The sequence below is a fragment of the Lagopus muta genome, chromosome 8 (genome assembly GCF_023343835.1).
Source record: "Lagopus muta isolate bLagMut1 chromosome 8, bLagMut1 primary, whole genome shotgun sequence".
Classification (NCBI taxonomy): domain Eukaryota; kingdom Metazoa; phylum Chordata; class Aves; order Galliformes; family Phasianidae; genus Lagopus; species Lagopus muta.
Window position 1 is genome coordinate 21,825,085 of NC_064440.1, and position 25,521 is coordinate 21,850,605.

Consider the following 25,521-nt stretch of genomic DNA (forward strand, 5'->3'; position numbering starts at 1 on the left):
CTCCAAAGACTTGTACGTACTTCCAGATAGGTGTTTTTGAGGTGTATCACAAAAGTTATGCTTCAAGTTTTTTCTCAAACTTGTCCTGCAACAATTAAGCTAGCTTCCTTTTCAATTAAAAGAAATGTACACACAAAGTATTATTTATTCAGTACCTTTAACATTCAGTTGTGCTGTACAAGAATCCTTTCCAACTTCATTGCTAGCATAGCATGTATACTTTCCAGAGTCTCCCCTGTCAACTCTCAAGATGGTCAAATGGGCTATGTTTTCTACATAACTGATCTGATAGTTTCCTCCTGTTCTAATTTCCTGGTTATCTTTTGCCCAGGTGACTCTAATTGGCTGTGTTCCATAAATGTGACACTCAAAGTCAGCACTTTCTCCAACAATACCATCCACAGGTGTAATTGGGGTATCAAAGAATGGAGGAGTCTTCCCCTCTGAAGAGCAAAGGAAATAAAAAGCATCATGTTAACATCTCAATTTGCTATTGTAAACCTCCCTGAAATAAATACTACTATTTTTACAATATTAAATACATATATAAAGTAAAAGTGAGTTTTAAGATATTTCCATTCAATAATTTACAGCCCACAGACCTGTAAGGACAAGTTTGCCACTAGAAGAAGCAGTTCCAATAGCATTGCTCGCTGTGCAGGTATATTGCCCCATAAAGCTCTTCTCGGTCTTCAAAATCTGCAGAGTTGCTACATTATCTATGAAGGATGTGTGAACATTGTAGTCTTCTTTTATACGCACATTGTCTTTAAACCAAGATACTTCAATAGGTTCTGAACCAGCAATGCCACAATCAAATGTAACCGGCAAGCCAACAGTTTCATGAACATCTCTCAATTTTCTTGTAAAAGAAGGAGGAAGTTTACGCTCTGTAAGAAAACATGTATTGTACGGTGAGTGCTTTCAAAAGCTACGCAACTGTTGCAGTGTTCACCAGTAATCACTGATTAAGCGATTCATAAAATGCATTTCTGCTAATAACTTATCTAAAAATTTCATCCACTATATCATTTAATTTGGGAGTTGATGTATAAATACCACAGTACATCTGGTTGTAGGAAAATATACAATTCAGCCCTCAGTTAGCCTATTTAACACCCAGCACTGTCAGGCAGAAACCATCAGAAAAATTTCCTAAGTGTGTAATGAAGATGCAGAACCTCCTATTCCTACAGAAGAAATGGGATCAGTGAGAGATTAATTTCAATTTGTTTTAATGGAAGGCCTTTGTTAATAGAAGACAGGGTATCTTACTGGCCAGGAAAGAGCAAAGCTTTTAAAAAGGAAAAAGTAATCTTAGTTTTTGAAAGAGCAAATATACTTAAGAAGCGTAGGCAATTTTCCTAATTTTTAGAAAGAATTATTCACCTTGAACGGTAAGCAAAGAAGATGAAGTAGCTTCCCCAACAGTATTTTCTACTTTGCAGATGTACTCCCCACTGTCACCGCTGTCCACTTGGCTGAAGACCAGAGTGGCAACTTGGTTTTTAAAGTGCATTTTCACAGTAGCTGTTCCTCTCAGCTTTGTATCCCCTTTGTACCATGACACAATCATTTCTGGTGTTCCAGCAACCCGGCACTGTAAGGACGCAGAATCCCCAACAGTCACCTGCACTGGCTCCAAAGGTGTAACGAAGTAAGGTGGTTCTAAAGAACAAACACATGGTATTAGCACAAAAAAGAAAAAGAAAAAAAAAGGTATGGCACAGTGACTACTAGTGGTTGAAATAGCAGCTGATAAAATGATAGTGGCTTGATGACGCACCTAGTATTGTAATTGCACCATGACAATTATCTTGCCCAGAGTCATTTTCAATATGGCAAGAATACTGCCCCTGATCTTCCAGTTTGCTATTAGGGATTTCCAGTATGGCAGAAGTTTCTGTAGTGGTGATGCTACACTTTTCAGATTGTTTTAATATTACTCCATTTTTCTTCCACGTCACTGAAATTGGTGGAGTACCCGTATATGTGCATTCCAAGATTAAATTTTTTCCTTTCTCTACACTTAAATCATTCACCTTCATCACAAACTTCGCAGGTTCTATAACAAACAATAAGAAGAAAATAAATTAAGTAAAGCCATATTATTTCTATGAAGAAGTGTAAGAAATAGTCTGCACAAACCTTTGACAAAAAGATGTGTTGTGCAAGAAATCTTCCCTGCCTCATTAGAGACCTGGCACGTGTAGTCTCCACTCTGAAGTGGCTGTACATCAAATAGCTCCAATTCTGCAATGGAGTCTTGCAAGGTAATGTTGCATTTGTGTCCTGGTGCTAGCTCAACGCTACCTCTAAACCATTTAACTTCCAGTGGAGGAGAGCCTCTCACGATACTTGTAAATGTGATGTTTGCTCCAGATAGAACATTAAGTGGTTCAGGTTTCTTCACAAAAGATGGTGGCTCTAAGTATACAAATAAAACAGACAAAGAAGTAGTACTCTTGATCTTCTGATGAAGAGCGCGTAACAAAAGAATTAAGACTTTTTGCAAACAAATAAGTGTATCTGATAGATACTGACCTCTAACACTCAAAAATGTGCTGCATTCATCAGATCCAGCTACATTAGTAGCTGTACATGAATAAGTTCCCATATCAGATTCCTGAAGCTCATTAACTTTCAGAGAACAAGTATTGTCTGTAAGGGTAGCCTGATATTTGTCTCCACTGGTAATCTCCTGTCCATCATGAAACCAGGAAACAAGAATGGGTGGTGACCCATAAACTTTGCACTCCAGAACAGCAGAAGAACCCAGCTGACCGTATGTTTCTTTCAGTCTTCTTGTGAAAGAAGGTGGTATAATACGATCTGTATTTGTTTAAAAAAAATAATAAAATAAATGAAAAACTATCGTACAGAAGCTTAAAATATAGAATGTTCTCTATGTATCATAAAATCAGTTCGATTTCTTTTACTGTACATACATTATCAATCTGCTCCTGAATGCCTATGTCAATGAGAAGTGGAGTGTTGATGACTAAGGATATGCTGGAGATTTTACTCACACACTTTTAAAGGGCAGGATTTTTTGTTTGTTTGTTTTTAAGTATTTTTAATACTAAATAATATTGCACCAGTTGTTTGAAAAAAGACACTTGGATTAAAGGTGAAAAAATCAAATCCTTGCAGCAGTTCCCGCCCCTAAGATGTCAGGTAGGCATCTATCCCTGACTCTTGTCATCGTCATGTGCAAAAGAACTGAAAAATTACACAAGCAGTGAGTCTCCCAGACTGTCAGTCATAAGAAACAGTATGCTACATAAAGGCATTGTAAAGGAACTTTTGATCAGATATGACTCAAAAAGAGTAGACAACTAACCTGAAACTTGCACTGAAGCAGTGCAGCTGCTTTTACCAACACTGTTTTTCACCTCAAAAGTATATTCTCCACTATCTTCTAGTCCTGCATTGAGGATCTTAAGCCCAGATACTTTGTTGAAGAAACTGATTTTGTATTTATGGTCAGTAGACAATTCATTCCCATCCTTAAACCACCTAGCAGTAAGCTCTGGTGTGCCATCTACTGTGCATTCCAGAGTACAAGAGTCTCCAGCTGTAACTTTCACTGGGCCAGGCTTCTCTACAATGACTGCAGGTTCTGCAATGAGATGTAAGTCACAACATTTTAAAAAACAACAATGCAAGAGTTATTAGTACTGTAAAAATTGAAATTTTTTAACAGTGTTTTTTTATTGCTGTTGTTTTTGTTATCCCATGCTACCCACCGAGCACTGTTAGTTTGGCAAAGCATTCCTGAAATCCGGCATCATTTTTTATCTGACAAATGTATTTCCCAGCATTGGCTGGCTCTGCATTTCCAATCTTCAAAGATGCAACGTTTTCTGAATAGGAAATCCAAAGATTTTCACTTTCTCTAATGATCTCCCCTTTGTCTTTTAACCACAGAACAGAAATGGGCTGTGCTCCTTCAACTGCAGCTTGTAGTTCAATTGTCTCCCCAACCACAACAGTGATATCACTCAGCTTCTTCACAAAGGTTGGTGGTGCTATTTAAGAGAAGATTGTAAAAATCACAGTCCAGAAAAGGAAAAGCAGGAGGACAGTAATGGGAACAATGACATTCTGCGAAGATGCCAATCTGTATACAAACCTCTCAGTGTTACAGAGCCAATGCAGGAGTCACTTCCCACATCATTTACAGCTTTACAGTGATATTCACCAACATCTGCAGTATCCACATTGAGAATGTGAATGCTAGCAAGGTAGTTCTCAGACATGACCTTGTATTTCTTGCTGCTTCGAATTTCTCGCTTGTCTTTATACCATGAAATCTGGAATGGAGGTGTGCCCTGAAGCTCACATTCCAGATGAACATCAGACCCTTTCAAGGTCTGGACTGGATGAGGCTTCTTGGTAAAAGCAGGGGGTGCTGAAACAAAGGAGTTAAAATTTGTGTTATTTGAGCAGAGGACATTAAAGAGGAGAGAGTATTCAAGTAGTCAAACTGATACGGAATAAAAAAGGCAAACGATAAATAAAAGAGATCTCCCACAGCATAATAAGCAGGCAAGAGACTTTGCATCTTTTCCAACAGGTTTGTCCCTTCCTATTAAAGAAAGTGAGATTTAACAGCTTTTCCACACGGGAGTACTCATATAGGCAGAAAGGCACGGGGAAGAACTTGGATTCTCACCTTTCACTTTCAGTGAGGTGCTGGTGCTAGCACTACCAGCTGGGTTCTGGGCTTCACAACTGTAGTCACCAGCATCTTCAACACTGAGGTTGTGCATTTCAAGGACTGCCACTGAATCCACAAAGGACATGCTATATTTTTCACTTGGATGGATCTCAGTTTCTCCTTTGTACCAGGTGACTTTAATTTCGGGAGATCCACCTACTTTGCACTCATACCTAGTGGAATCATGTTGTTTCACAAGTCTTGAAGAGTCTAGTTTCTTAATAAACCTTGGCGGTTCTGGAAAGCCAAAAATGGGAGATGATGCTTTAAACTGCGCTGATTCTTTGAAAAAGCAGGTAAATATGTAACAGAAAATATAAACTTTGGGGACTTATGCAAACATTCTAACTTTGTAATTTCTATGTTTGTTATTATTATTAATTCAAGTTTGTCCAAAATGTATATTAGGTAGCAAACAAATTCTCAGTTGGCATTTCAGTTAGTTTCTCCTTGTTTTACTTTCCCATTCTACTTTTCTTTCTATACATCCAGTTTAGATCAGCTGATGTGTGGTTTTCTTTAATAATATCCTCTTGCAATATGTGGATAATAAGAATGACCGTAGAAATGCAAGAATTCAAACTATTCAGCTAGGAATTATTAAGAGAACTTATGCTGAGTATTATAGCAACTGCTTTATAACCTAACAGGTCATTAAGAATTGATACAGTCAATAAATATACCCGAGTTAAAACCCTTCACACATTCATTGCAAAACCAAACATAAAGGTGCATACAAGGAAGAAAAGTCCAGGAGCTTAGGCACCACAAATAAAAGATGTTCAAAACAGTCATGCTGGGAAGAATTATGAGATGGTTGGTATTACTGAAATTGAAGATCCTGTGACTGCACAGTAAACTAGATAGTTACATTCTTTTCTGTTAGGAGAGAAAGGAGCAGATGTTTGATGTTTTACATCAAAAGTAACACATGAATGATTCAGAATCACAAGACTCTGAATACGCCTGGATCAAAGATAGATGTAGTAGAATGATGAGGTGGTAATGTGGGCGAAACCAACGGATCTTTCTACAGTTAAGTCCCTGTTTGAGCATCCGTCTGCAAAGTGTAGGAAGAATATCTGTTTTATTCTGGGTTCCTTCAACCTGTGGGATGTTTACAGAAGATCCTATGTTGTTAGTAACAAAACTTCCTTTGAGTTTCTAAAAATAGAGATGATGTCTTGTTAACACAAGAACTCTTGAAATCTCAGTAATTTACTATCAATTTTCACACTGATAAACAGATGATTGCCTGTCTGCATACTGGTCAGTTGCTGGCCAGTCACACTCTGACTCAGTTTCTTTCCAAAAATGAGAACATAGCTTAGTAAAGCACATACTTAAAATGTTAAGTAGTTTCTAAAAGAGTTATTAAAGCTACAGATTTAGAACACTAAATCTAATTTAATTTAAAATTTAATTTAAAAAACTGGGAGATGCTGAAAGTCAGTTGGACACAAGATCTTGATTCTAGAAACAAAGCTATATATATCATAAAGATAAGACAGCAACTTCCCAAATTAAAAAAAAAAAGGTAAACCAATTCATACATAAGATTACACTTCCAAGTACTGTAGGAATTTTATGACAAATTATGAGAAAAGAGAAAACCGTACAAATTCTAAAGAATGTAAGTAATGATAAGATTAAAAAACATAAAAGGATCGATTCACAACTTTGTGAATAAAGAGTTGCAGAGTAAGAGAATTAATAAGGTTAGTCAAGATCCTTCTATGAACAGTAACTTCAGTCAAAAGAACATATTAGTACTGTTATCATTCACAATAAGCAAAATTGTGATTCTGGTGCAAGCAAGCTTGAAACCTTCAAAAGATATTTCTTTCTTTAAAAAGAGATTTCTTTAAATAAGATTTCTTGCTACAGTATTTCAATAACTTTTGTAGGACAATCTATATAAGAATAGAATCTCTATTTGCCACTGAATCCACAGGTAATGCAGTTTGCCACAGTCCTCATACACCCAGAGAGAAAAATCTGTATGGAAAGAATATGCTCCAGATCTATCTAATACTTTTGATGTGTATTTTTTACAAAATCTTAGTGGTGGTTCAGCTTCTTCTGTTATTTGTCTCAGAGTAGAAGTTACAGTATTTACTCTTGAAATGTTTGCATGCACGTGTGCTGTTCTGTTGTTTTTTTCACCTCAAAGCTTACACAGAGGAAGAAAAGAACGCCCCTGAAACAACAGGGACATAGAAAGTCATACATCATTTAAGTAGTTGATTTTATGTTTGTCCTTTCATAAAATAAGCAGGAATAAGATATCCGGAACAGCTATAAATATAACCAAGGTTCCCACCTACATTAAGGAAATTACAGTAAGATACAAGTGCCACTTACACGGGGCCAGTTTTAAAATTAGACCTTAAAAAAATCATTACATCCACACACTATGTGGAGAAGTGTTGGCAGAATGATTGTTTTGCCACCAAGTCTGCCCCTAGATTCTACAATTTTTCCTATTCAACAACAGTGGTTTTCAATGATTTTACTCTGGAAGAGTGAAAATATTTGCAGGAACTGAACACACAGAAAAAAACACATTTAAGTCTCTTAGGATAATCTGCTTCTTCCAGCTACCGTTCCCTCTTCTAGATAAGTTAGTGAATAACATTTCTACAGAAAGATTTTAAGGCAGACAGCTTTTGCTGGCTGATGGGATAATTCATAAAGGCACAACGTGGTATTAAGTAAATTTTAACATTTCAGTGAGAGAATTCCTCTAGTAGGACTCACTGTATCAGACCAAAAGGAAGATGGATAAGTATTTAAATATTAAAATAGTATTTACATGAAATAACAAATCTCATTGTACCCTCTTGAAAAGATTGTTAGTCTCACATATGCACTATTCAGGGTGTCTACTTCACAAATCATAGTCTGCTGAACAGTAGAGCACCCAGCAGTACCTTGTACAGCCAGCTGGGCGGCGCATGCATCCTTTCCAACACTGTTGCTGGCAGTACAGGTGTAGAGTCCAGCATCTCCTTTACCCACTTTTAGGACCACCAAGCTGGCCGTGTTTTCCACCAGCATCATCTTGTAGTTGCCACCTGGGCGGATCTCTCTGTTGTCTCTGGTCCACACAATCCTCATGGGTGCGGAGCCAGTCACATGGCACTTAAAGGTTGCCCTTTCCCCTAGTGCCACATCAATAGATACTGGCTTGATGTCAAAGAAGGGTGGTTGTAGATGTTCTGCAAAGAGGAAGGCATGGCAGATCTCACCATCAAACTTTACCACACACCTCATGACACCATGCCCATACTCCCTTACCACCATACAATGAGTAGAGTGCGAGAAAGAGTGAAGAAATAAAAGAGGAAATAGATACAAAGTATCTCTGTTTAAGAGCAAGATACAAACCTGTAAGGAGAAGCTTAGCACTGGAAGATGCAGTTCCCAGGGCATTTTGGGCTGAGCAAGTGTATTGACCACAGTAAGCCATATTAGTTTGCAAGATCTGAAGAGTTGCAACATTATTTAAGAAGGTTGACTGCACATTATCGCTGTCACTTAAGAGAACCCCATCCTTGTACCAAGAGACCTGGATAGGCTCTGAGCCATTTATACGGCAATCAAAAGTCACTGGAGCACCAACAGTTTCCTGAATATCTTTCAGTTTCCTGGCAAATGTAGGTGGAACTTGACGTTCTGCAAGACAATAATAATCACCACCATAAGTACGAAGCTATCCTGTTAACCTAGAATTACTTAACATACAGAATCCAGTAAGAACCCCTTTTTGTAGACAACAAAGAGTTTCTACAAAATACCCCAGGAAAGAGTGGCCTTGGGCCCATCACCTTTAACAACAAGCAAAGCTGTGGTAGTAGCAAAGCCAACACTGTTTTCTGCTTTGCAGGTATATTCTCCAATGTCACTGTCCTCCACGGTGGAGAATGCCAGCGTGGCCACGTTATTCTTGAAGTGCATTTTGTAAGCCTGTGTTGATCTGAGTTTGGTGTCTTCTTTGTACCAAGACACCTTGATTTCTGGTGCACCACCAATCTGGCATTTTAAGACCAAGGGCTCGCCAATCTTCACTTCCACACGGTCCAGGTGTGTGGTGAAATAGGGTGGTTCTAGAGAGGAAAGAGCATAGTGAGTAGAGGCAGAGCATCGCTGGGGTACCCTAGGGGATCAAGGGTGGTGCGTACCTAAGATAGATACAAGGCTGTGACAAATATCCCCACCCGCCTCATTTGACACCTCACAGGTATATTCGCCTTCATCACTCTTGGTGCTGTTGAAGATTTCAAGAATGCCAGATTTGTCAGTAGTTGTAACACTGCAGCGTTGAGACTGAGCTATTGGCATGCCATTTCTTTTCCAGGTAACAGAGATGGGAGGGGTACCCGTGTAGATACTTTCCAAAACAATGGACTTTCCTTGTTCTACACTGAAATCACTTAACTTCTTCATGAAGACTGCAGGCTCTGTGTGGAGGCACAGGTCAATAAGGTGAGGGACAAGTATGGCAGTGCTGCAGAGACACATCTATGCATAGACAAAACACACACCTTTCACAAAGAGTTGAGTTGTGCAAGAGGCACTGCCAGCATCATTTGTGACAACACAGGCATAGTCCCCACTGCTCCCTGGCTCCACATTGAACAGCTGCAGCTGTGCCTTAGACTCATCCAGAGAAATGGAGCAGGTGCTGTCTGGCACCAGCTCCCTGATGCCTCGGAACCAGGTGACTTTGAAGGGCGTGCTGCCCTTGATATGGCTAGTGAATGTCACACTTGATCCAGGCAAAACTTCCTGGGGATCAGGTGTCTTCACAAAAGAAGGTGGTTCTAAGGTCACACAAAGAAGTGAAGAGGGAGAAAGATATTAATAGGAGATTTCCTGTTGGGGATGAAATCTAAAACAGGTTTAAAATAAAGAGAGCAAGGGAGAAACCAGAAAAAAATACATGAAATAAGAGATATGGTATAAAGAGGGAAGAAGCGTTTTGTAGAAGGGTCTGTGATACCCTTCCACTGACCTTGTACAGTCAAGAAGGCACTGCATTCATCAGATCCAGCCACATTAGTTGCCACACAAGTATATGGCCCTGTATCTGTGACATCCAGGGCATTCAGCTTCAAAGCACAAATGTTATCCAAGAATGAGATTTCGTATTTTTCCCCACCAACAATCTCATTCCCATCCTGAAACCAGGCCACAGACATGGGGGACGTGCCAGACACTTTGCACTCCAGCAGCACTGAGGATCCCAGCACCCCATTTGTTTCCTTTAATTTTCTTGAGAATGAAGGAGGAACAAGGCGATCTAAGTAAGACAGTGCAGAAGAAGAATAAGAAAAGTGCACGTTGGTTGTTTTTTTTTTCAGTGGAAAACGAAAAAAATAAAACCACCCAAAACTCCTGTCTTTAAAAAGATAGAGAGCTGACCTGAAACATCAACTGAAGAAGTGCAGCTGCTGTCCCCCACCTCATTGTGCACCTCAAAAGTATACAAGCCCCTGTCACTCTTCTCTGCAGAAAAGACTTTCAAAGTAGATACGTTGTTGAAAAAGGTAATCTGGTATTTGCGGTCGCTCCTCAGCTCTCTGCCATCTTTATACCACTTGGTGATAAGTTCAGGTGTCCCCCCTACTCTGCACTCCAGAGTAAAAGGGTTGCCTGCCATCACTGTGATCGGCTCAGTCTTCTCTAAGATGACTGCTGGTTCTGAAATAGGAAGGAAGGGGAAAATGCATCATAAGGAAATTCACCTGCAAACCACTAAGCAGAGGATAAAAGAAGCAAATAAAGGTGGTAGAGGAAACTGTGCAAGCCACAAGATATGGTACCTGTGGAGCAGGCTATACCCACCTAGGACTTGTAAAAATGCAGAGCACTCCCTCATGCCAGCATCATTTTTAATCTGACAGATGTACTTTCCAACATCCGCTCCCTCAGCACTGGCAATCTCAAGAGTTGCAATATTGTCCATAAACCACATTTGGACATTTTCACTCTCCCTAATAACTTCACCCTTGTCTTTCAGCCATACAACAGAAATTGGTGGGGACCCTTCCACCACTGCCTGCAGGGCTGTTGGCTCTCCAACGAAGATTGCAGTGTCACTCAGCTTCTTGGTGAAGCGTGGGGGCTCTGATGGTAAAAATGAGGCAGAGGAGATTAATCACACATGCGTGCTTGAAAGAGATGCAGCCAGGAGATCAAGAAAAGAAGGCATTGGTATTTTTGATCCTTTAGCATACAAACCTTTGAATTTCACTGGGCAGGTGCAAGTGTCACTCCCCACTTCATTCATTGCCTTGCACTGATATTCTCCAGTATCTTGAGATTCAAGGCTGAGTATGTGAAGGCTGGCAATGGAGTGCTTTGCTGTTACCTTGAACTTCTTGCTGCTCCGGACCTGCCTCCGGTCCTTGAACCAAGCCACCTCAAAGGGTGGAGTCCCTGCTATCTCACACTGGAGGATAACATCCGAGCCTTTAAGTGTGTCCACAGGGCTCGGCACCTTGCTAAAAACAGGCGGTTCTATAAAAAAAAGAATCACATCATAATGTGTGAGACTGCTTCCCTGGGTAAGTTTCTGGATAGTATCAAAAGGCAACTTATTCAGGAAGGAGGCCTGTACTTCTTCTATTTAGTCTCCAAATACATGGCCTCTCCCCTAAAAAATGCTGAGCACATCTCTCCAGGAATTCATCCCAAGCACTCAGAGTCTCAAGGCCAATATGGCACTTCTGTATCTGGAATCAGAGCTCAGATCCCTCCCCCAGAGTCATTCTCCCCTCTCTCCAGGACCATATTCCAGCTTTCCCCACCTCTTTCCAATTATGAAAGTTACAATCAATTAGGTTCAGTGCAAAAGCCCTCTTCTTACTAGATTTCACTCCTGTCTGAATCAACGTATATGAAAAGGAGGCAGCGGGATGGCTGCAAAGTGTGTCCAGCTCTCTCACCATGGCTGGTGCTCCATCTATTCCATGCTTCTTTTCTGAGCTGGCAACCTTGCCTTATTCAGCTTGCAATTGACTTAAATGGGGAGGGGCAAGGGAGTGGCTACACAGCGTTCAACACCCACTACCACTTTCTGCCTACTTTCTGTTGCCTATATCACATCTCTGTTCAAATGTGAGAGCAGCTGGAGACACTGCCCCAGCAGCCAAAACTACCACGGTGGCAGCTCCCTGCCTCAGTGTGCAGCTGAGAGTGGGATCAGGATTGCGGTGGTGTGTGGAGCCATGCTGCTGACCTTTAACGGATACTGAAGTGCTACAGCTGGCAGCGCCGGCAGAGTTTTGGGCTTCACATATATAATCACCGGCATCCTCAGCGCTGGCATCCAAGATAGTTAGCACTGCTGTAGACTCTACAAAGGACATGTGGAGCCTGTTGCTCGCCTGGAGTGCCTGATCATTCTTGTACCACGTGATCTTGATCTCTGGTGTGCCAGTGATTTTACACTCAAGTTGAACCGTGTCTCCCTGCCTCACAAACTGCAAAGCTTCAGGCTTCTTGATGAACTTGGGAGGTTCTGCAGAAAAAAAGTATGTAGAGAATGACAGCACGCATTTGCCACATGAAATCTACAATGCTGAGCAAAAGTCACAGGGAGCACAAGAGCACTGGAGTGCAACAAAGAAGGAAAGATGTAAGAAGGATTAAAGACAGCAAAAAGAACCAAAACTCGGTTTTGCCCACTCTGGAGCTGTAAAAGACACTTGAACGACGATTGTTCCACTCCAGAGAAATTCTGAAGTTACCTTTGTGGGGTGAAAATATTCCAAGAGCAGCACAAAAGTAGTGACAAGCCCATCTCCCCCAGGAGCTTACCCCAGAAGCATCAAAAATGGTAGGTACAGTGGCACTTGCTTGCATATCTTTAAGGCATATTTCTGCATGAAGAACTTAAGTAACTTATAGTCCAGGTTAAATCAGTAATTAACAACTCTAACTGAAATATGCAAGATAGTTGTATTTTACCATAGAATAATCACTATGCATGAATACCCCTGTAAGTGTAATTTAAGCACTAATGAAGAAGTAGGATATTACCACGTGCAGCTCTCCATACCAACTAAGAGCTTTGCAAAGAGATTTGTCCCTTTGGAGAATTGGCAGGTACACAAATTTTCTATTGGCACACAGTATGAGAGCAGCAGAGTCATCTCATGGCATGTCTGCTTTCTGAAAAGCTCACTTCTATATATTTCCAAGCTGAAAAGGATGGAAGATGAGGCTCACTAATAAAGAGGCCTCTATACCCAAGAGAAAGAGAACATGCAAACAAAGTTGGCTTAATCACAAATACCTTTCACAGTGAGTTGGGCTGAGCAAAAGTCTTTCCCAGCTTCATTACTAGCCTGGCAAGTATATTGGCCAGAGTCTCCTTTACCCACTCTGAGCACTCGAAGATGAGCTGTGTTTGCTACAAAAGTAATATTGAAGTTTCCTCCAGTTCGGATCTCCCGACCATCCTTGGACCAGGTGATTTGTATTGGCTGGGCTCCAGTAACATGGCATTCAAAATCAGCACTTTCTCCAAAAGGCACATCAATAGATTCTGGCTTAGTATCAAAGACAGGTGCTTGCTTGGGTTCTAGAAACACACACACAAAAAAAACAACATAATGCTCATACAGCTCATAGAAAAGTTAATCCAAAACACAGATACCATTCCATACATAAAATGGGAAGGAGGCACCTGTGATCCAGGCAAAAGTTTTGTAAGCCAACACACCTGTCACTGTAAGCCTAGCACTTGTGTTGGCAGTGCCCACAGCATTAGTGGCTGTGCAGGTGTATTGCCCAGTGTGACTCATCTCTGTTTGCACCAGTTGCAACACTGCAACATTATCTACAAAAGACATGTGCACACTGTGGTCATCACTTAATTGCACACCATCTTTATGCCAAGTCACAGTGATGGGTTCTGAGCCATTGAGTCGACACATAAGTTTAAGGGGTAAACCAACAGGGTGTTCGATGTCTTTTAATCTTCTTGCAAAGGAAGGTGGTCGTTTGCGTTCTGGAAGAAAACAAGTAAAAGATAAATGTATGCCAGGAAGCAATTTTTTATATAATTTTGCAAGAGAAGAAGTACAGTAAAGAAGCATTTGGAACAAAATCATCACCTTGAACTGTTAAGAGAGCCTTTGTAGATGCAGTTCCTATACTGTTTTCTGCCTTGCAGATATATTCGCCGCTGTCATTGATAGCCACTTTATTGAAAGTGAGGGAAGCAATATTGTCTTTAAAGAACACTTTGTACTCAGGAGTAGACCTGAGTTTTGTATCACCTTTGTACCAAGACACAGTAATTTCTGGGGTTCCAGCAACATGACATTGCAATGTTGTATAATCCCCAACCGACACCTCAAGAGGTTCCAAGTGTGTAACAAAATAGGGAGGTTCTAAAAAGAGAAGCAATGAGATAGGCTCATTATATAGCGCCAGGCTTTTGAAAGCACATACTTCAAAGAATAGGCAAGAAAAAGAAGAAAAGAACACACCTAGAGTAGACACTACAGCTTCGCAAACATCTCTTCCTGCCTCATTTTCAACATGGCAGGTGTATTCTCCTGCATCCTCTTTCGTGCTGTCAAGGATCTCCAGGATGCAGGATTTCTCTGTGGTAGTGATGCTGCACTTGTGAGACTGAGCGAGTGTGTGGCCATTCTTCTTCCATGTCACAGAGATGGGCAAGCTGCCCGTGTATGTGCCCTCCAGGATGATGGGCTTACCAGGTTCCACATATTGATCACTCAGTTTCTTCACAAAGACAGCCGGTTCTAATGAAGGGTAAGAATTCAGAAGCGTTGAGCATAGCAGTAACAAATGGAAAGAAAGAAACAGTATTTTAGGGCATACAAAGAAATGCAGTATTTACGAACCTTTTACTGTAAGATGTGTTGTACAATTTGCCCTGCCAGCTTCATTAGTCACTAGACAAGTGTATTCTCCACTTTGGAGAGGGGTTACATCAAATAACTCAAGCTCCACAACAGAGTCCTCTAAGTAAATATTGCATTTATCTCCTGGCACAAGCTCACTGGCTCCTCTAAACCAGTTCACCTTAAAAGGAGGAGTTCCTCTGATAACACCTGTAAAAGTTACGCTTGTGCCTGGCAAGACATCCAAAGGCTCAGGTGTCCTCTCAAAAGATGGTGGTTCTAAACATATAAGAGAAAAAGAGAGATAAGGCAGTTGGTACAGCATAACCCCAGCATTTCCACATACCTACTGAAGTTAAAGAAGAAAACCTTTACTTTCTAGTCAATAATATCTCTCAATGTGCTTACAAAAGACCAGAGGCAATTTTAAGAAAGAAAGAGAAAAGAGTAGCTCAGAGAGCTTGCTGACCATCATATACTGACCTTGGACAGTCAATACAGCACTGCATTCATCTGAACCCGCTACATTGGTAGCTTTGCAGGTGTAAGTTCCAGTATCTGAATTGCTCAGTGAATTCACTTCTAAAATACACAGGTTATCAGTAAATGTGATATTATGTTTTTCCCCACTAACTAACTTCATTCCATTTTGGAACCAGTCAATAGATATAGGAGGTGAACCCGCCACTTTGCATTCAAGAAGTGCTGAGGAACCCAGGACACCAGGGGTTTCCTTTAGCTTTCTTGTGAAAGAAGGAGGAATTATTCGATCTGCATAAAAAAAATATAATAAATCCATTGTTAGAAAGAAAAGGAGGAAAGGAATGGAATCAAGAAAAGAATATGCGAATAAAAGAAAGTTTTAGTAAAAGATAGAAGACAAACTACACAACCAACCTAAAACTTCAACCGATGCCGTGCAACTGCTTTTCCCCACATCATTTTGCACTGCAAAAGTGTACAATCCACCATCTTCTTTCTCTGTGTCCATAATTTTAAGTGTAGATACTTTGTTGACAAAAGTAATTCTGTATTTTTGGCTGCTGGTCAGTTCTTTGCCATCCTTAAACCACCCAGTGGATAGTTCTGGTGTGCCTGCCACTTTGCACTCCAAAGTACAGGCATCTCCTATAGTAACCCTCATTGGCTCTGCCTTCTCTATAATGACTGCAGGCTCTGGAAGGAGAGACAATTAACACGTGTAGTGAAAACTGGATATCAGTAGTAATATCTGCAAGTATTATTATACTGAATTCAGGGCTTATATGTTTGATACTAAGGTTGTCTCGGTTTGTTGGGTTGGCAAATATTTTCAACTCTGTTTTTCCATCTTTTAACCCACTCTAAACTAGATATTTCAGATGTTCTCCAACACGGAGAACAAGTATTTTGAAACTTCTAGAAGATAAACGCAACTATCTGTCTTTCTTCAAGCATGCATGAGCAGAAGACATGGCTTAGGAATACAGACAACCGAACATCACAGTGAAGAGGCCTGTAGTTCCTTTCACTTCTATCCTTGGGCAACTGGAAAAAAGCAACCCAGCTAATATTTACTGGAGACGCAGGATTCTCTGTTTTGCCTGTTTTGAATTCAGCAGCATAAGCAAAGGATGCATCTGATACTAAATTACCAAGTTCCTAACTTAACAAAGATGTTCTATAAATTTGTGCTTTTTACAAACCTAGGATAGTTAAGGTAGCCATACACTCGCGACTTCCAGCATCATTTCTGATCTGGCAGATATATTTCCCAGCACTGCTTGTTTCTGTGTGTACAAGCTGTAAAGTTGCAATATTTTCCATAAATGTGATCTTTGTGTTTTCGCTTTCTCTAATAATTTCTTCCTTGTCTTTAAGCCACTGTACAGAAATCGGCTGGGAGCCCTCCACTCTTGCTTGTAACTCCACTGGTTCACCAACCACAACAGTCACGCTGTTTATTTTTGTCACGAATTTCGGCGGTTCTGGACAAGAAACATGCAGTTGTAGTAAATACAGTGTCTACAAAAAAGAGGAGCAATGCGGTGCCATTGGGAGCACTACAGAAGGCCGATATCTTACCTTTCAGCTTCATCGTGCAAAAACAAGTGTCACTTCCTACGTCGTTCTGAGCTTTGCATTGATATTCACCAACATCTGCAACTTCAACGTTAAAAATGCGAATGCTTGTATGGTAGTTCTTTGCTGTAACCTTATACTTCTTACTACTGCGGATCTGTCTCTTGTCTTTGTACCAGGTAACGTCAAATGGTGGTGTTCCTGAAATCTCACATTCCAGGCTAACCTCAGTTCCTCTGAGCATGTCTACTGGAGAGGGCTTCCTGCTGAACACAGGAGGTTCTACCAAGGGAAGAAAGGATCATTTTTAGAAAGGAGTATAGAAATCTTTGATCAACAGTTTATTTACATAAGCTCTTCCACATCAAGACTGCTGGGACAACCAACAGAAGTACAACGACTTCACTCAATTTTCTGGGCACATCATGAAAGGCAGGTGAGCTTTCAGAGCTCTGAGCTCCTTTGTAGAAAAGGTAAAAAATAGAGGTGTGATCTTTGACAGAGAGGGTATAGGTCTCATAGTCTGTACTAGAGGGTGTAAAACTGACACTGATCAGTTTGGATCTGTTCTTCATAATTCATATTTCAGCTCCATAGTATAGCAGATCTACCTGTCTTGGGCCTTGGGGAGACTTGGTAGTCACGGGGAACACCTAGTCTAGTACACATCTGCATTACAAATAACTCTTCCTCAAACTGTAGAAGAAGAGGTGAGGAGATATTAAGAAAAAAAAAGAAAAAAAAACATGAAGAAAAAGGTACTGCCTGAAATTAGAAGTGAATCTAATGTTTTTGTGGATTTCAAGGGGGGGGGGGAACCACTAGGGAAAAATAGGATGTACTCAGGGAAGAAGACGACAGCTAACCTTTCACTGTGACTTTGGTACTGCAGCTGGCCTTGCCGGCAGGGTTCTGAGCTTCACAGATGTAGTCACCACTCTCGTCTGTACTGAGATGATTCATTTCAAGTACGGCCACAGAGTCGATGAATGAGGTCCGGAATTTTTCACTGGCAACAATTTCATGGTCGTTTCTGAACCACACTACTTTCATTTCTGGAGATCCACTTACTTTGCACTCAAGCCGGGCTGAGTCACCCTGCTTTACTATTTTTGTTGCCTCTAGCTTCTTAGCAAACTTGGGTGGTTCTAAAAAACCAAAAAAGTGGAGTCAGAAAGGTCTGAATACTGGAAAGGAAAGAGGATGGAAAAGAGCAAGTCAAACAAGCACGGGTTGCAAATGCAGAGCAGGGAATTCACTTGGCAAGGTATCAAAGATCACTAAGGTGGGCATGGCAGAAAGAAAAGCAAAGAAATAGACAAAAAGACTTCAAAACAGCAAGAAAATGTGCACACCTGTTACCATCAACATTGTAGTGCAAGAGTCACTGCCAACATCATTTGAAATATGGCAAGTGTAGTGCCCACTCCTAGAAGAATCCACTGAATAGAGGGTTAAGAACCCAGTTGACCCTTCAATCCCAATGAAACAAGTTGGACCAGATACAAGTTCTAAATCCTCTTTGAACCACTTTACTGTAAATGGTGGTGTTCCTTTTAGTGTGGCCTTAAATTCCACCGTGGAATCTGGGATGGCTTGCTGGCTTTCAGGTTTTACTAAGAAGCTTGGTGGCTCTGCAGTTTTTAAGAAAAAGAAACGTTAAGTTATATCAAGAATGCCTAAGAAGGAAGAAAATGAGTTAGTTAAGCAGAGGCACTGAATGCATAAGAGGTTAAAGATCCAGCAAGAAAATGGAGACCAAGTTTCCAGCATTAAGAGGTATAAGAGTGCTACATTAGCATAAGATTTACATGTTTTTCTCAAGAAAAAAAAAGTAGTCAAAGAGTTTCAAACCTTTTACTGTCAGGACAGCACTGCAAGAATCACTTCCAGCAATGTTAGAGACATTACATGTGTAATTTGCAGTGTCTGTCAGCTCTAGATTAGCAATCTCAAGTGACATGGTGTTCTCGTGGCACAGGCTTCTATATTTTGCACTGTCAGTTATTTCTTTCCCATCCTTGAACCATTTGGCAGAAATGGGAAGTGATCCAGAGACTTTGCACTCCATCTGAATAGAAGATCCCAGAACCGTATCCTTTTTGGTTAGCTTTTTGATAAATAAGGGAGGAATTGCTTGATCTGTACAACACAAAACACGGCAAAAATGCACTGGTTACTTTACTGCTTATCTTTCACAATCTACTTTTTTTTTTTTTTTTTTCACTCTCTTCTTGTTGGATTGGCAAATTTGCCAAATGACAATACAAACCTAGCACAGTCAGAATAGCTTCGCAGGTGCTACTTCCGAAGTCATTTTCAACCTTAAAACTGTATGTACCACTATCTTCCTTCGATACAGGTTCAATCCTGAAACTGGCCACATTGTTTTCAAAGCTCATTGTGTAATATCTACTGGGTAGAAGCTGTCTGCCATCTTTGTACCATTTTATTCGGAGCTCTGGTGTCCCCTCCACAGTACATTCCAAAGTCACAGGGTCTCTTTCAGTAACTTTAAGTGATTTAGCCTTTTCTACAATCCGTGCAGGCTCTGTGGTACAAGTACAAAATACAAATGTGGTACAAAAATGGTTGTTAGTGACAATGAAAAGTGACTGATTTTCAAGGATGAGCTTGAAGGGGTGCAGCTACACACCTTGCACAAAAAGCAAAGCAAAGCATTTCTCCACTCCAGATTCATTCTTTGCCTGGCAGGTATATCTCCCCCTGTGGCTGAGGTCGACATTGGTAAGTTTCAATGTGGCCACATTATTCTCAAAGGTAATGTGGTGGTGTTCATCATCTTCCAGTATCTTCTCATCCTTAATCCATGACACAAATAAGGGTTGAGCACCTGCTACGACACACTGGAAGGATGCGGAGCCTTTCAAAACAGTAGTGACATTCTCCAGTTTCTTGACAAAGGATGCTGGTTCTATGGTGTGAGGTTTTATTGTGTAGAAGGGTAAGTCATGGAAAGGGAATAAAGGAGAGATCACATAAGGTCATCTTAGTCACTGTACTTCAGCTAGTGGCAGTAATCTTTGGGGTACTTTTCAAGAAACTGACCTTTCAAGCTGAGCCTTGTGCTACAAGAACAGCTTCCAACTTCGTTTGATATAATGCACTGATATTCACCTACATCTGAGGTGTCACAGTTGGTCACATTAAGAGTAAATATTGATTCTTTGGTGGAGATAGCATATTTCTTGCTGCTGAACATCTCCTTATTATTCTTCAGCCACTTCACCTCAAATGGAGGAGTACCAGTCACCTCACACTCAAGCATGGCATCCAAACCCTTTACTACCTCAGTAGGTCTCAATTCTCGAACAAATGTTGGAGGCTCTATAAAGAGGAATAAAGGGAAAGTGGATAGTAACCTTGGTAATTATGAGGGGAGAAATGGTCTCCCCCATTTCATCACTCTAGTTATGTGGCATAGCTGGATGATGACAAAATTTTCAAAACCAACCTTTTACTTTCAACTCGATGCTGCAGCTCTCACTACCTGCATCATTGTGGGCTTCACAAACATAAATCCCACTATCCGACACTCTGGCTTGAGTGACTTTCAAAGTGGCTAGACCATCAATGAAAGAGATGCTGTACTTAGCTTCATCAGTCATTTCATTCCCATCCAAGTACCACGTGACACGTATCTCTGGTGTTCCTACTACATGGCACTCAAAAGTAGTGGACTGTCCTTCACGCAAAGCTACTACAGGAGTTGGCATCTGAATAAACCTGGGGGGCTCTAGAAGACAGACAAGAAAAGCGAGGTTTCATAACATTCAGTTTTTGGAAATACTTTTCCAAAAAGTGTTTCCTGTCTCCTCCCCCTCATTTGTACAGAAAAATCAGAACAAAGATGTGAATAACACTGAGCTGCACACCTTTTACAAACAAAGTTGCTTTACATGTTGCAGTCCCCACATCATTGCTTATCTGACAAGTGTAGTTCCCAGAGTCAGACATCCTAGCTGAGAAGAGCTCCAGCACACTAGATGTGTCATCCATCCAGACAGAACGATTGGCTCCAGAAAGGAGCTCCTGGCTGTCTTTAAACCACTTTATCTGCAGAGGAGTAGAACCTTTCACCAATGCTTTGAACTGAACCCTAGCATGGGGCACAACTTCTTGGGACTGAGGCTTTTCCACAAAATATGGTGGCTCTATAACATGGGGGAAAAAAAAAGAAAGAGGATTACTTTCTTCTAGGAAAGTTCCCAAACTATGAATTAGAGACCTAATAAAGAAAAGAAGGAGCTCAAACCTTTGACGGTTAAGAACCCACTGCATTGGTTGCTTCCTGCCTTATTTGTTGCTTCACAAGTGTAAGAGCCACTGTCTGTGCCTTCGAGTTTATTGATTTCCAGAAAGGCAGTATTATCATGGAAAGAGTATTTGTGCTTTTCACTTGTTGTTATTTCTTGACCATCCTTGTACCACTGGATACTTATAGGATGTGAACCAGACACTATACATTCCAAGTGGACAAAAGATCCCTTAATGCTGTCCATTTTCTTGAGCTTTTTGGTGAATTTAGGTGGTATAATGAGATCTATCCAAGACAGAGTAAAAAGACAAAGTATGAAATTCAACCATGGCTGTGGTAGATGTCAACTCAGAATAAGAGAAAGTAAACAAAACCAATACTAAAAGAGGTCATACACACCTAGGACATTGATGCTGGCAGAACAGCTACTTCTTCCAACATCGTTGTGAACCTCAAATACATATTCCCCACTATCTTTCTTTTCCGCATGAAGTACCTTTAAGACTGAGACAGTATCTGTAACACTGATCTTATATTTTGGGCCTAAAGTCAATTCCTTGCCATCTTTGAACCATTTGGCTGTAATATCTTTTGTTCCGGAAAATTTACATTGCAAGGTTGCTGGGTCTCCCTCAGTCACATCTATTGACACAGCCTTATCCACGATTGTAGCAGGCTCTATTTTAAACAGAAAGACAGAGAAGAGTGTTAAGGTAACCTGTAAAAACAACACTGGAAAAAAAACTGAGGTCACTGCAATTCAGAGTAGGACCAACCTTTGACAGTCAGCAGAGCAGAGCACCTCTGAATTCCTGCCTCATTTTTAGCCTGGCAGAAATATTTTCCATCATGTTTCAGTTCAATAGACTTCACCAGAAGAGTGGCAATATTGTTCACAAAGGTCATTTTGATATTACTGTCTTCAATAACTTCATCACTGTCTTTCAGCCAGGACACAGTGATGGGCAAGGAGCCTTTAACAGCAGCCTGAAACACGACTGTGCCCCCTCGAAGGGAACTAATGTTTTCTATCCTCTTCAAAAACTGGGGAGGCTCTAGCAGGAAGAAAGTGACTAAGTAAGTACAGGCCTGGTTCATGCTTGTGTGGCATGGAAACCACACTGGCACAAAATCACGCTTAGTGGAGTTTTCCACCTTGCACTAACCTTTCAGTGTGACCTCTGAACTGCAGAAACAGCTTCCCACATCATTTGTTACTCTACACTGATATTCACCAACATCAGACGCATCAAACCTGAAGACATGGAGGCTAATCAAAGATTTCTCAGTGCTTATTCTATGCTTCTTACTGCTCCGCACAGGCTTATCATCCTTCACCCAAAACACTTCAAAGGGAGGTGTACCAAGCACCTCACACTCCAAAACCACATCAGAATCCTTCAAGACTTCCATGGATTGAAACTCCTTTCTAAAATAAGGTGACTCTATAGTGCAAAAGAGAGAAAGTGCAGTTTATATTAATCACACTCTGGAAACTTGTAGAGCTGCACAGAATTTGAAGAGACAAACTGGTTGAGTTGCTGGAAGTCACACACACCTTTGACTGTAACAATGGTACTGCAAGTATCTTTCCCAGCATCATTTCTGGCCTCACAAATATATTCCCCACTGTCTTCAGTCTCAACGTCTGTAAGATGAAGTACTGCCAAAGATTTTGTGAAAGACATCCTAAATTTGTCACTCTCTTTTAGCTCCCTGTCATGCTTGAACCATGTGATTTTAATCTCAGGAGTACCAGTGACTTTACAGGTCAGTTCAGCATATCCACCTTTCTTCACCAGGTGAGCTGGCTCTAGCTTCTCCGTAAAAGCAGCAGGTTCTGTGGGTTTAAGAAAAACGTTCAGTAACAAGAAGGCAGCAAAAAGTGCCACTGAAAGACAAAAAGACAGTAGGAATGCAAACCTTTTACAAACAAGTTTGCAGTGGATGTTACTGAGCCAGCTACATTGGAGACTTTGCAGATGTATTTTCCTGAGTCGTTTGGTTTGACTGCGTAAAGCTCTAAGTAACTTGCTAATGCCTCTGTCATAATGTAGCAGGCTCCTCCAGTCATCAGCTCAGTATCACCTTTAAACCATTTCACTGTCAGCGGTGTAGTGCCTTTGAATGTGCCCTTGAAACGCACAGTCGATGCAGGCAGTACATCCTGGGACTCTGGTTCTGCAATGAAGCTGGGTGGCTCTAGATTGCATTGAAAGGAAACAATTGCCAAGAATAAGATAAACATCCTGCGTTCTGGGGAAGAAAATCATTATCTCACAAAAAGAAAAAAAATGCAAGAATTTTGAAACAAATTTCCAAACCTTTTATAAACAAAGTACTACTGCTGTCTTTGCTACCAGCAGAGTTTGTGGCTCTGCAAATATAAACTCCAGCATCACTTGCATCTAGGTGTTTTATTTCCAAAGATGCAGAGCCTTCTGCAAAGTGTACTGTGTACTTCGCGCTTGTAGTGATCTCAGTGTCCTGCTTAAACCAAGAGACAGTCATTGGAAGAGAGCCAGAAATTTTGCAGTCTAGACGGCACGAGGTGCTAATGATGCTGTCAATGTTCTTCAGTGGTTTAGTAAAGAAGGGAGGGAGAGTGCGATCTGTTGGGTATGAAAAAACATGAAAGAAAGAAATACATGAACAAAAGAGAAATACAGTTCTACTTCTTGCTCTGCTAGACTCAGAGCAGAATAGCAGGGATCTTTGCCAGAGCCGGTACCAACCTAGCACAGTAAAGCTGGTAGTATAAGAGCTGATTCCCACATCATTGGATATTTCAAAGGTGTACTCGCCACTGTCCTGCATTTCAGCAGCATAAAACTTGAGTTGGGCAACATTATTTTTAAAGCTGATCCTGTATTTTTTGCTGGCAGGTAGTGGCTTTCCGTCTTTGAACCATTTGGTTTTTAGCTCTGGAGTGCCTGTGACAGTGTACTCCAAAATGGCTGGGTCTCCTGCTGTCACCTGAATAACTTCGGATTTTTCAATGATTTTGGCAGGTTCTACAACAGAATTAAACAATCAGCGTTAAGGACAAAAGTAAATTGCTCTTCCTCTTAGGCGGGAGACAATGCAGAGGAAATGGCACTCCTCCACTGACCTTTAACTGCCAGTTCACCAAAACAGGACTGACTTCCTGCATCGTTCTCAGCCACACAAGTGTATTTGCCACCAGAGCTCAGCTGGACACCAGTAATTTGCAGTGTTGCTAGCCCGTGTTCAAATGTCACTCTCACTTTGTTATCATCTTGAATAATGTCCTTGCCTTTCATCCACATCACAGAAATAGGCTCTGACCCTTTAACCACAGCCTGTAACGTAACATTGTCTCCAGCCAGAGCTGTCACGTTTTCAATTTTCTTAACAAAAGAAGGTGGTTCTAGTTCAAAGAAAAGAGATAAAAAGAAATACTCATCTGCTACATCATTCCATGAAATCCGCTGCACAAGATGAGACAATGCACACAGTATATGACACAATTCAGTTAAAGAGCAGGCGAAGGAAAGAGCTACATTACCCAGCTGGAAGAGTAATGCAGAGCCCTTTAAGCCAAGTGTTCTCTTTAAATTCATAGGTTTGATGTCAGGTAAGAGTTAAGATATGCACAGAGTTTTAAGAGAAGATACCCTCCTTTCCACCCACCCGCAGAAATCCAAAGACAAGACATTTTAAGAAATAAGAGGTTCCCTGCAGTGAGCGGAGTGTTCTCTCTCCCACTGACCTTTCAAGATATATGTTGCACTGCATATGCACTTTCCAACTTCATTAGCTATGATGCATTCATATTCACCAACGTCCGCACTATTAAAAGACGACACCTCCAGAGAAACAACTGCTTTCTGAGAGGTCAACCTGTATTTTTTACTACTGCGGATCTGTTTCTTGTCTTTGTACCAGCTAATCTCAAACGGTCCGGTGCCAGCAACCTCACACTGAAGAACGGTGTTTGTTCCCTTCACTACCTCTGCTGGTTCAAGTGTTCGGACGAAAGATGGAGGCTCTATAAAAGCAGCAAGAAATGATTAATTGCCCATGCCAAAATAAAAGGAAGATTGTTCTCAAGTGTGACTGTCAGCAGCACGAAGAACAGACCTTTGACAACTACTTCTGTGGTGCAGCTGTCGCTTCCAACCTCATTTACGGCTTCACATGAATAGCTTCCACTGTCATCAACCTTCATCTCCCATATGTCTAACACAGCCACAAAATTGACAAAAGACATCTTGTGTGTATTGCTTTCAAGGATTTTCTTATTGTCCTTGAACCAAGAAACCTGGATTTCAGGAGACCCTTTGATTTTACATTGAAGCCGTGCAGAGTCACCCGGGGTCAGTAAATAAGATGGATCAACCTTCTTCACAAAGGATGGTGGTTCTAATAATAGGAAGTAAAAAAAAAAAAAGAGGAAGGGAAGAGGAAAGGAAGGGAGAAGAGAGAAGGAGGGGGAAGGACAGGGGAAAAAATGAGGTAGGGAGAGAAGGGGAAAGAAAATAAAAGAAGCCTGAAATACAAAGACTGGTTCCTAGCACCAGAACAAAATGTGACTTTAGAAAAAGATC

The 25,521-nt window shown here is 40.9% G+C and overlaps 3 protein-coding genes across 13 annotated transcripts in view; all 3 read right to left on the reverse strand.

Annotated features, from left to right (window-relative positions):
- TTN (titin) overlaps positions 1 to 25,521 on the reverse strand; it is a 240,223-nt gene that overhangs the window by 158,282 nt on the left and 56,420 nt on the right. For 8 of the 11 annotated variants that reach the window (XM_048953110.1, XM_048953109.1, XM_048953108.1 and 5 more), the window contains 9 exons: positions 4,679 to 4,960; positions 4,136 to 4,414; positions 3,750 to 4,031; positions 3,344 to 3,622; positions 2,149 to 2,832; positions 1,787 to 2,065; positions 1,390 to 1,668; positions 603 to 890; positions 156 to 443 (listed from right to left, as the gene is read on the reverse strand). In XM_048953110.1, coding sequence (XP_048809067.1) covers positions 156 to 443; positions 603 to 890; positions 1,390 to 1,668; positions 1,787 to 2,065; positions 2,149 to 2,832; positions 3,344 to 3,622; positions 3,750 to 4,031; positions 4,136 to 4,414; positions 4,679 to 4,960 — 2,940 coding nt within the window. Of the gene's footprint in view, positions 1 to 155; positions 444 to 602; positions 891 to 1,389; positions 1,669 to 1,786; positions 2,066 to 2,148; positions 2,833 to 3,343; positions 3,623 to 3,749; positions 4,032 to 4,135; positions 4,415 to 4,678; positions 4,961 to 16,674; positions 16,954 to 17,537; positions 17,820 to 25,521 lie in introns of all 11 variants that reach the window. The other 3 variants (XM_048953111.1, XM_048953102.1, XM_048953112.1) reach the window with 2 other exon arrangements.
- On the reverse strand, positions 14,473 to 16,285 carry LOC125696879 (titin-like). The gene is made up of 3 exons (XM_048953156.1): positions 15,508 to 16,285; positions 15,094 to 15,381; positions 14,473 to 14,889 (listed from the first exon to the last, which is right to left on the reverse strand). The coding sequence occupies exons 1-3, from the start codon at positions 15,752 to 15,754 to the stop codon at positions 14,603 to 14,605; spliced, it is 822 nt and encodes a 273-aa protein (XP_048809113.1). The 5' UTR covers positions 15,755 to 16,285; the 3' UTR covers positions 14,473 to 14,602.
- On the reverse strand, positions 19,562 to 22,417 carry LOC125696873 (titin-like). The gene is made up of 6 exons (XM_048953143.1): positions 21,727 to 22,417; positions 21,350 to 21,628; positions 20,948 to 21,235; positions 20,568 to 20,846; positions 20,147 to 20,428; positions 19,562 to 20,019 (listed from the first exon to the last, which is right to left on the reverse strand). Exons 1-6 carry the CDS (start codon positions 22,046 to 22,048, stop codon positions 19,700 to 19,702), a joined length of 1,770 nt encoding a protein of 589 aa, XP_048809100.1. The 5' UTR covers positions 22,049 to 22,417; the 3' UTR covers positions 19,562 to 19,699.

Bases quoted from the DNA above. Each gene is read 5' to 3' on its own strand.
- LOC125696879 (XM_048953156.1), bottom strand. From the start codon at position 15,754: ATGAGGGTTACTATAGGAGATGCCTGTACTTTGGAGTGCAAAGTGGCA. The intron at 15,382-15,507 runs GTTGGTTGTGTA...TTTTTTATGCAG, and splicing joins GGCATCGGTTGAAGTTTTAG to ATCGAATAATTCCTCCTTCT. The intron at 14,890-15,093 runs GTCAGTATATGA...TTATATGTTTAG, and splicing joins TGCTGTATTGACTGTCCAAG to AACCACCATCTTTTGAGAGG.
- LOC125696873 (XM_048953143.1), bottom strand. From the start codon at position 22,048: ATGAACCAGGCCTGTACTTACTTAGTCACTTTCTTCCTGCTAGAGCCT. The intron at 21,629-21,726 runs GTTGGTCCTACT...TGTTTAAAATAG, and splicing joins TGCTCTGCTGACTGTCAAAG to AGCCTGCTACAATCGTGGAT. The intron at 20,429-20,567 runs GTGTGCAGCTCA...TCTGTCTTCTAG, and splicing joins AGCAACTTTGTTTGTAAAAG to AGCCCCCCAGGTTTATTCAG.